We start from the raw sequence: 10534 nt of genomic DNA, 5'->3' as shown, positions 1-10534 counted from the left end.
CCCCTAACCCCCCCTAACCCCCTAACCCCCCTAACCCCCTAACCCCCTAACCCCCCTAACCCCCCTAACCCCCTAACTGTACGCTCTGTCGGGCCTGTCAAGCAGCTGTCGATATGTCTGGATTGGGTTCATGAGGTGCTCGGTGCGGTAGGTGCGGTGTTGTTGTTGATGTCAGCCGTTGTCGCATCGCTGATGTTGTTGATGGACCTCGGGGGTGGAGGCAAGCACCTCCACGTGCATGCCACGTGCTTTCCCGCCCTCTTTCTGCACCAGGCGTGAATGCCTGATGAACCGTTGTCGGCCAGCGGGAGTAATTTAGGCCCGCCACAGTCCACCACGGATGAGTCACTTGTGCGCCCCTTGGCCACTCGACACGTTCATTGTCCTTCTCTCTCACAATCTTCATCTTTCTCGCCTTTCCACAGCTGCTCATGATCGATTGGAGCCTCATACGTCCTCCTCCTCCTACAAACCTCTGCAATCCCCTCCCCGCCCCGTCCCGCCTCGCCCCGCCCCGCCCCGCCCGCCGTCATGCCCAAGATCCCCTCCGCACCTTCGCTCCGGCGCTCGAAGCGCGCTGCCAAAACAGCCAGGAAGCCCAGGGCTTCCAGCCCTTCCTCCGTCAACCTCAAGCCGTGGCCCCCCTTGGTCAGGCTCGACATGCAGCGCCAGCACCCCAGCGGCTCGGCTGGCGCCGTGCCGTCGTGGGTGCGCAACTCCTGGACCGGGACGTCCTTTGGCATCCCCAATTACGTCGGAGACACCTTGATGAGCCACCAGGCCACCTGGGCCGCCAAGAATTCGTCCGTTACCATCCATGACATGTTCATGTACATGGGCGGCGACTGGAGCTGCGTGCTCGAGCCGCAGCTGTGCGTCTACCTTGCGGTCTGCGACGTCGTCCTCCAGCGGTGAGTCCCAGCGAGTCCTCCAGCGGTGAGTCCCAGCGAGTCCGAGTCCGAGTCCTAGTCCGAGCCGACGGGATATTCCGAGCTCACACCCTCCTGCTCTTCTCCCATGCTGACGTCACAGCAAGGATCAGGAGATGATGTCGCGCGTGTATGACCCGCTGCCGACTTACTCGGCGTGGCGTGAGCGCCGTGCCAAGGATTTCGCCGAGGTCTTCGCCCTGGCGCAGCGCGACTTTAGTGCCTCTGTGCCTGGCCTAGACGTGGGCGCCGCGCGCAGTCTCTTCGCCCAGGTCATCCACGAGCTGTTTCTCGAGGGTGCCGATGCGTGCTGGCCGCTCACCAACGAGCCGTACACGCTCACGCGCAGTCAGCTCGGCTGCTTCGCCCCGCACCCCGAGGACATGGACCGCTACGGCCTCGTGATCTATAGCTTCAACGTCGGTAACGAGCGCAATGAGGGCGCCGTCAACGACGAGCTCGAAGATTTCGAGTCTTTCCGCCCCGCCTTCGAGGCCGTCGCCGGCCTCCGCGGCCTGCCCTGCTTCCCGCCCGGCTTCCGCCTCACTACTCCCAATGTCTCCAAGGGTGTCACGGTCACTACCTCTGCCCAATGCATGTTGCCCATCGGCCCGCCGCCGACGCTTCAGGAGTTGTGGGGCGACGACTGGTAACCTCTGTTCTCACGTTGTTGTAGCCACCGGGGTATGTACCCTCCTCACTGTGTACCACTATCAGTCGCAGTCTCCATGTGCGCTGACATTCCAGAGTGTCTAATTATGAACCTCATGTGTATCCCGTACCAGTTGCCAGTGGGCGCGCAGCGCGCGTAGTTGGCGGGAGATGGAGAAACGCACCAGGTAATTCCGTTAAGGTGCACGGCGTGTCTTTGAACGCGCCCAATGTACTTGTCTCGCTCTGCGTGTCAATGTGGAGTGGCGAGCCGCCTGCGAGTAGGGAGCAGCTCATGGGCGCGAATGTGGCCGTGGTGACACGAGTTGTTCAGCTTCTCGAGGCTGTCGAACGTGTGACACCAAGTCAGCCCACCACGGCAATGGTGGCGAAGGCATGGTCAGCAGTGGAGGTTTAGAGGAAAGAGGATGACGAAGGGCGGCAGCCAACAACATCGAGTGGGGGATGAGGCAAGGAAAGCATCTTATGACGTCGGACGTCGTCGCAGTGAACTGGTTATGGGCTAATAAGTTGTATTTCATGATCTCACGCGACGCCTGATAATTTGGGCATTTCGCTGAACCGCCGTCCTGGTCCAGGGCTCATCGGCTCGATCGGCTCCGACCGTCACCGTCGACCACGCGCTTGGGCCGAGCCTCTTGTCTCTCTGCCTTTTGTCCATCACTCTCCTGACACCTGACGAAGGCCAAAGCAAATCGCATCGGCACCGAAACGTCGACACGAGACGAAACAGCCACGACGCACGATGAAGCACGAGGGGTAGACGGAGAGATTGGGTGCAACTCACCGCAGTGGATAGGGCCGGGCGGACATGGCGCGCACGGGGTTTAGGGCCGATGGCGCGCGGGCCGTCGCGACAGACTCTTGTCGGTATGTACATCGATGCGTTATAGCGCTCGATGCCTGAGCCAACGCTGTCAAGAGCACGGGAGATCTTGTGAGCTCTTGAAGAGTTGGATCTGGGAGCGTTGGGGCTCGAGTCCTCGAGGGCGGTCTAATCTGGAACAGTGGTCGAAAAGGATGCTTCCCCCTGCCTCGAGGACACTCAGTCCAGGTGCTCGCCATGACAACACCGGTGCGTTACGATATGGGTCAGTGGCGTCGAAGACGGTGATGCGGAACGGTGGGGTCGAGGTACGGGGCCAAGGGCGGTGTCTTGAAGGCGGCAGGGAGGTAGGGGGCTGCAGAGGGGTTAGCATGAACTAGCAGGATCCAGAGGGGAACGAGCGATGAGAGAGATGAGAGGGATGAGGGATGCTGGAGAGAGAGCGTTTGATGGCGCTGACGCTCGGATCTCCATCATGCTCGATGTTGCACTTGATGCTCTCTTTCGCCCCTCCCTCCTTCCTTCCTATCTTCCCCCCCATCCATGCCCGTCATGCCCGTCAGCCCGTCAGCCAGCATGGACCTCCTTTGCCCCCTTCTCTCTCTCTCCGATCTCCCCATCGCTCGCATTCAACTTTGCATCCCCCAACCTCATCTCACATCTCCCTCGTCTTCTCTCTTCTCTCTCTCCTCTCACGCGCATTCTAAACCATCACATTCACCTCACCCCAAGCCCGTCGACCACGACGCCAGTGTCATCACTGGTCTCGCGTTCAGCGTTGGCTCACTTTCCCTTTCACAGCATCTTAGGCCCGACAGTACACGTTGATCGCGACCACACGCAGTGAGAACGCCCTGCTGGGCGTGGAAACCTTCGCAGCGGCTGACACTCAGGAATCCACTTGACTCGTCATGAGTGGGGGGAAAAATCGCCAGCAGCGGCGCAAGGCGTCAGCCGGGGCCGCTGCACAGCAGCAACAGGCAAACACGACGTTTCCATTCCCCATGCCCATGCCTATGCCCCCTCACACCCGCCAGGACTCGACTTTCGGCCCTCCCGGTGGTTGGCGCGCCGGCACACCTCCCACTTCAGCACACCAGCTTTCCTTTGCACAGCAACCCGGCCAGTCCATCTCAATCCAGCCAGGTCAGCCAGGAGGCTCGGTGTCACTTCCACCAGGTGCTTTTCCCGGCGCCTATCCGTTCTGGCAGCAGCCGGGCGCTTTCAGCCCCGCGCCCACTGGTATTCCAACCAACGTAGGGCGCCACGGCCGGGGTGACAGCAGCCACGCCTCGAAGCGCCAGCGCTACCAGGGCGACGGCCCTATTGGCATTGGCCACCCCGGTATCTCCAACGTAACTAACATCGACCACCGCTCCAACCCTTCCGCCACGCTGCGCAATCGCGCCAACCTCGCCATCCTCACTGACATTCCGCTCTCCGCTGGACCTGGTCCCATCTCACCTGCTCTAGTTCGCCTCCCCGGAACGCCCGGCCCGCCGCCTGGTACCCCCCCCAGCGCTTCTGCCTTACAACCAACGCGCCTATACATTGGACTCGGCAGGCATCCAATCGCTTGGTCACTTCCCCCACTCGAGCTTGTCGATGCCCATCGGGAGCCCGCTCACGCGCCAAGGCCCCGGTCCGCTCGGGAACGGTCCTATGCCCCCCCCAAGTCCCGTGATGCGCCGCGCTGTGACCACGCCGTCTAATCTATCGCAGTCGCACACCCGTGTCACCACATCGCAGCAGCGCTTGGGCCCTCCCCCCAAAGCCATCTTGGGCGGCCCAGGTGGACGGACCTTTGAAGAACTCCGGCCCAGCCCGAATACGTCTCTCAAGCCCACCCCTGCCCCAAGTGCCACACCCCACTCAACCACGCCGCTGGCGACGAATTCACAGTGCCAGGATGCCAACACGTTGGGTGATAGTGACCAGGAGATGGCTACAGAAGCAACAACCACGGACATTGTCCCTGCTGCTCTGAAGGAGGCAGTGCACAACGGCAATACAGTCAACGTCACCCTGCCCCCAGCCAAGTACAGTCCTCCCGACTCGCCTGCCATCGAATCCCTCGTAACTCAGGACGCAGAGGGCGAGGAGAAGGACAAGGCCACGGATTCAGTGGTTCAGCGTGTCCCTAGGAAGGAGGCCTACCCCTGGCCCCCCATGCAAGTCGGTGTCACTCCGCACTCCATTCCTCTGCCTCTTTCACCCATTTCAGACGACCTCTCGGAAGTGGAGAGAGCTTTCTCTCCGCAGGTAGCCACATCTCCAGCCAAGTACAAAGTCGTCACTTGGAAGGGTAAGGAAGTGAGGGTTGCCATGCCGGAGGAGGTGAGTCATCTGAGCTGGGAAGTGTGTGGGCTGACAGAAGCAGAGCAACTGGGATGCCCTGCGCCCCGGCCCCATTTCGATGGAGATTGACGACACCGACAGGCCAATTGAAAATGTAGATACACTCAACACTCAGAACACCACTCCTTCGCCGCCGACTTCCCCGTCCCACATGGACAGGTTAGACAGCATCAATCCTACAACACCGCCCACAGGAGAGGCGAGCCTGCCCACCTCGCCGCCGGGATCGAGCCAGTGGGAGACCGCGTTTGAAAGCTCGACCCTCTCAAACTCGCCACCAGCCTTCACCGCGTGGGAAGGTCCTCCCACGCGCAGCCCCACGCCTTCGGACGGGGTTCCACGCTACCCCATCTCCCCCATCGTGGAAGAGAACGCCGATGCTGAGCAACTCGAGCATGCCACTGAGAAGACAGAGACAGCCACCCCTACGAGCGAAGTCGGCAAGATCACAGAGAAGCCCACGCCGGCAAAGCCAACTCTCACGCTCTCGCTTGCTGGCTCGGGCTCCGGTGATGACACGATGGTCGCCACTCCCCGACCCAAGCCCAAGCTCTACTCTGAAGGTGCCGCCTTGGAGCATGACGAGCATGCTGCACTGCGTGAGGTCGTCCTCGGCGCCGAGCAGCCGATTGTCGTCGAGGGCGATGATGACAGCCAGACTGTCGTCCTGGATCGTCTCATGAGCGAGATAGCGTCACCTATGCCCTCGCCGTTCCGCAAGTCTTTCTCCGGCCTTGCTGCTAATCCTTTCCTCAAGCGCTCACTCGGAGGCATGTTACGCCAGCCCAGATCCCGTAGAGGCTCGGACGCTGTTCCGCCAACCCCCACCCGCCTGACCCAGAGCACAACTGCTGACGAGAGCGTCTCCCCCGTCGCCGACAGCGTTCAGAGCGAGATCGCATCCGAGGACGCCATGCGCAGCGTCAAGAGCGTTAGCCGAGACGAGACCGAGCACAGACAAATCACCAGCTTGACGCCTCCGTCAGTCAACGCAGTAGACCTCGGGACTATCGCCTCTCCTAAATTGTTCCCCTCGTCGGCTTCTTCATGCTCTCCTCGTCAGGGGGCATCTCCGCGCCAGGCCTCGCCCAGTCGTCAGTCCTCCCCCAAGCGTCACACAGCTTCGTCCGCTCAGCAATCTGTCTCCCCGCCGATGCATTTCACCCCATCCCCTGTGCGGCAGCCAATCTCTCCTCCGTCGCAATTCACTTTCGCGTCACCCATCCGCCAGCCGCTCTCTCCCCCATCGTCGCAATTCGCCGCAGCACAGCGGTATGCGTCCCCTGTGCGGCAGCCCCTTTCACCGCCTGTCACGTTCTCGCCGCCGCGACAGAGCCCTTCGCGAGAGACATTGTCGCCCGTACGCCGTAACATTTCTCCAACCCGCCAGCCAACCTCGCCCTCGACCAGTAGTCCTAGCTCCGGGACATTGTCGCCGTTCAAAGGCATAGCTCACGTAACTCAGGCGTCGATAGATCACGCAATGGCACAGGACAGCCTAGCGGAGGCTCTCGCTGCAATGAAGCTTGCTGGGGCTGCGCAGGCACCTCCTGCGGCTCCTGTCGCACCTGCTGCCTCCGCTGCCCCCCGCCCGTCTAACAGAATTCCTCAACCTCCCCAACAGCCGCCCGCTGCGCACTGGGCGTTCGGCCCCAGGCGCCCTTCCGCGCCATCCTCCCAGGAAGATCCTGCCAAGAGCGCTCCTGCTTCGCAGGAGTCCAACGACGGAGACCTATCCTGGCGCAACCGCTCAGCCAAGACTTTGCCCCCCATTAACAGCGACCTTCAGCAACTCATTCGCCCGGACGGCGGGAAGCTCAGTGAGAGATCTAGACAGGATGAAGGTGACCACCACGAGCCAGTCAATTCGGCTGACGAGGAGCTCAAGGGCGACGCAGACGCGACCACCCTAGCCGAACAACCACCGACTGGCGTAGCGGCGCCAAAGGCATCCCAGCGGGGGTTGCGGGCCACAAGCGCCGACATGAATGAGATGGTGGGGTCGCAGCCATCTTCGCCCCTCCTCCATTCGTCTTCCATTGTACCATCTACTTCGACTACCTCGCCCATCGCTGTTCTTTCCGAATCGTCTCCGTTCAAGACGTCACTAGTCCTGTCTGTCCCTAATCTTTCTCAAGAATTCCCCAGCTATACCGCCCAGCCCGGAGGGCTATCTCCCCCGAAGCGTCTGCAAGCCACCACGGCCACCTTCGTCCCACGCCCCACTTACCCCGCATCTCCAGAGACTGAATCTTTCCGACCGACACCCTTCACAATGGGGCACTCTTCTAAGGCTTCTGATGCCTCTTCCACGTTCACCTTCGGTCCTCCTTCCGCCCAGCCCAGCCCAGGCAAGATTCACAGACGCTCTCCCAGTAACATGCATCGCTCCACCTTTCAGGTGCCCGCTGGCGCCGACCCTATGCCGCAGGAGCCAGTAAACAACGGTCTTGGTCTCTTCACCTTCACCAAACAGCTACGTCCGAATGCGATTGAGTTCAAACCCGTTGGCGGCGCGGCGAAGCCACGTTCGAGTTCGTCGTTCACGGGAAGTGGCTTCCGCCCGCCCGCTCTTGATCTATCAGCCGCCGCCCCATCCTCCCGTGCTTTCGCCTCCTTCGGTCCTAACCAGATGACACTTGGTCAACCGTTCGAGTTCAAGCTCGCCGCGAGCAAACCTGCGTTGATCATCCGCAAGCCTAACCCTATTCCCATCCTTAGACCCAAGGGAAGTTCGGCAGACGAAGTCATAGTGTCTCCGCATCGACAGCATGCGTCGCCCCGGGACGACGGTGTGGAGCTCCCACCTGTGCCGTCAGACAAGGTGAGCTGGACATCAGCATGTCGGAAGTTAACACAAGCCCCGAGTGAACCACTCGCCTGAAGAGGCGCGCGACTCACCACGTCGAGGAAAGCACACTTGCAAGCGATCATCACAAAACTCACACTTGCCTAAGGCATGGCTGGGTAGATCACAGCCCGCTACACCAGTCGACACTCCCAGCGACGCCCAGATCCACCAATCCATGCCCATCCGCCTCGACAGTGGTGGTAGTTCTGGCAAGGTCCGTGCTTCCAGCGATGGCGCTCTCAAGGTACCAGTTCAGACTCCACCTGCAGTTTCGACTGGAGGAGGCTCGTCAACTCGTTCCGTCGCCGAGCCCAGTGGCGAGGCCAAGAGTCAGAGCAGTGGACCACCTCCGTCCATGATTCAAACAGTGATCATGAAGCGGAATATCTCGGCTCCAACGATATTGAGCGCCAAGGCCAAGCCGTTCCTCCCGTCGTATGCGCAGGGCTTCTCTGATCTTTCCCCAGCCAAGAGATTAGATGCTTTCCTGCACCACACGCCCCACTCGTCCAATGTCAATGTGGAGGTTGCAGATGAGAACAAGTTTCGGCACTGGACCTTCCCGCAGCCGGACGAGAATTCTCCATCACCGCCCGGGGCCGATTCTCGCCACCTTTCGTTCTCGCAATCTCACAAGAGACGGCACTCTGACACTGAGGACGTTGAGGGTGATGAGGAACCTCCTTCTCGTGCTGTGTCTGCTGTGGGCGGGGGTGCCAGTGTCGCTGGAGAGGGTATGGCTATGAAATGGCCTAACTGGCCGCACAGTGCTACAGTACTGTCACCCACATCCCACACGTACTCTACGACTGATACCTCGGCTGAGTTCCCAATGCGTCGCACGCCTCCGCGCCGCTTGTCGGTCGTGAACACTGTCGTTACTCCGCTTCGTCAATCCACGCCTGAGACCGTCGGCATTCGCAGCCCAATTATTTTACCACGCGGAATGCTCGTTGAAATGCTCACGACCATGCAGGGCGTCGGCGAGCAAGTCATGCAGTCAAGAAGTGACAACCAAAGACTTCTTGACGAGTCAACCAAACGAGCCGAAGCGGCTGAGAATCAGAGCATCATTGCTACCACGGCCCTCGATATGATAAAAGGTGAATACAGCAGGGTAAGCTGCGCTAACCTGAGCAGAATACTTCGCCAAGGCCAGGTCCCGCGAATCCGTCTCGGAAGTATTGGAATCTCACACCGAGCTGCTGAAGGACCACACCGCGCTGTTGCAGGAAATTCACCAGAAAATTGAGGAGGAGACAAGGACTTCCTCCGCAGACTCTGCAGAGCTAGTCGAGAGCACCCACATCGCTGAGCGGGCCACCAATACCAATGAGATGCTTACCGCCATCCTGAGCGGCCAGCACGCTATGATGAGCAGGTTCAGCGAATACACCGAAGCCCACGACGCGGTGTACGATCTGCGATCGGCAACAGACGCGCTCCTTGAAGCGCAAGCGGAGGTCCGCCAGGTTAAGCTCGACCAGCAGCACGGACACGAGCTCGTGCGTCTGCACGACGAAATACGAAGCGAGGCCACGAAGTCTGCCCAGGCGGAGCGCGAAGTTGCTGCTCTGAAGTCCAAGCTTGACATCGCCGAAAGTGTGGGCAGAAACAGGGAGCTCGATGACGTGTGGCGTGCTCTTGTCCGTGCCGACGTCGCCGCTGTCACTGCTACTCTCGCGAAGGTCACGCAGGCTGAGGAGCACGCCAGGAAGGAGCTCAATGCCATGCGCGACCAGCTCGCCAGCCAGAGCGCCGCCCATCAGTCTGCCATTGAGGCCCTCCACGAAGAGGTATGTTCCACAACCTCGACATCAAGCTGAACTCAGCGCGACGCGACTGCTAAGCTGGCCGATGAGAGACATAAGGAGCTCTTAGAGGCTCAGGCGGATGCCAAGGTATTTCGCGGTAAATTTGTTGAGCACCTCGAGGATCTCAGCCTCACCCTCCAACAGGGCTTGGAGAAGAAGCGCGGGGAGGCTGAGCTTGAAAGGGAGACCAGAGCCCAGGATCGCATCGCAAGTCTCGAGATGGAAGTCAAGGAGCTCCGCGCTCAGGTACGTTTCAAAACCCAGGACTCGGCCTGACCTCAGCTGGCTCAATCCGCAAATGACCGGAGCGATCTTAAGGTGCAGCTCACGCAGGCGGTCGCCGATGTTCGCTACGAGCAGGAAAAGGCAATCCGGATGGCGGACACGGAGGCCAACGCCAAGCGCACGATGGAGCTGCAGCTCAAGGCAGAGAAGGCGCGTACTTCTTATCTCGAGACGAAGGTGCAGCGCGCGGAGGCGGATCTTTCGGAGGTAGCGAGCAACCTTGACGCGTGGCGCTCTGCTGCACTAGAACAGCGCATGCGCGCCGAGCAGGCTACTGTGAGTCGGGGTCCGCATTGAGCGGCTGACAGCAGACACACGTCACTGCACTCCAGCAGGAGAACTTCCACTGGCGCCAGTTTGCACTCGGCGCCGATCGCCACCGGCTAGAAGAATGGCTCGCTACTAAGCCCTTCATAGGCGTAGATCACCAACCGGCGTCTTACCCCACTCCGTCCAAGCAGACGCCGCCACGCCCCGCAGCGAAACCCCCCTCTGTGCTCTCGCCAGTAAGCAGACCAGCAAGTCCCTTGAAGCCGAAGAGCACAACACCCGTGGTCTCGAGCAAGCTCCGCATGGTTGTACCCGTGATCAACGAGCCCGATGTGGAGCCGACCTCATGAATGGCAGCCAGATAGATAACGATCCATCATACATATGACATGAAAGTTACGACTACTGACGGAGCGCGAGAGGTTACTATCCGTGCCAGTTGAGTACGCGCGCGATGATCAAGGAGCGGTGTTGAGAAATGTCGCATGAGCATGATGATCGCGATGCTCGACCTACGGAAAGAAACCTG

At 60.4% G+C, this 10534-nt stretch overlaps 2 protein-coding genes across 2 annotated transcripts; both read left to right on the top strand.

The window, feature by feature from the left end:
* Positions 1 to 531: 531 nt before the first annotated feature.
* Positions 532 to 1582, top strand: COLE_07219 (uncharacterized protein; the record flags this gene model as incomplete). Its single annotated transcript, XM_018425584.1, has 2 exons — positions 532 to 911; positions 1033 to 1582. 2 exons carry the CDS (start codon positions 532 to 534, stop codon positions 1580 to 1582), a joined length of 930 nt encoding a protein of 309 aa, XP_018275759.1.
* A 2450-nt stretch (positions 1583 to 4032) lies between these two features.
* Positions 4033 to 10355, top strand: COLE_07218 (uncharacterized protein; the record flags this gene model as incomplete). The annotated part of the gene is made up of 7 exons (XM_018419875.2): positions 4033 to 4764; positions 4808 to 7609; positions 7647 to 8739; positions 8777 to 9432; positions 9469 to 9696; positions 9733 to 10011; positions 10047 to 10355. The coding sequence occupies 7 exons, from the start codon at positions 4033 to 4035 to the stop codon at positions 10353 to 10355; spliced, it is 6099 nt and encodes a 2032-aa protein (XP_018275760.2).
* Between the last annotated feature and the right edge of the window lie 179 nt (positions 10356 to 10534).

Source organism: Cutaneotrichosporon oleaginosum (genome assembly GCF_008065305.1).
Source record: "Cutaneotrichosporon oleaginosum strain ATCC 20508 chromosome Unknown ATCC20508_contig06, whole genome shotgun sequence".
NCBI classification, from domain to species: domain Eukaryota; kingdom Fungi; phylum Basidiomycota; class Tremellomycetes; order Trichosporonales; family Trichosporonaceae; genus Cutaneotrichosporon; species Cutaneotrichosporon oleaginosum.
This window is presented reverse-complemented; position numbering and strand designations above follow the sequence as displayed.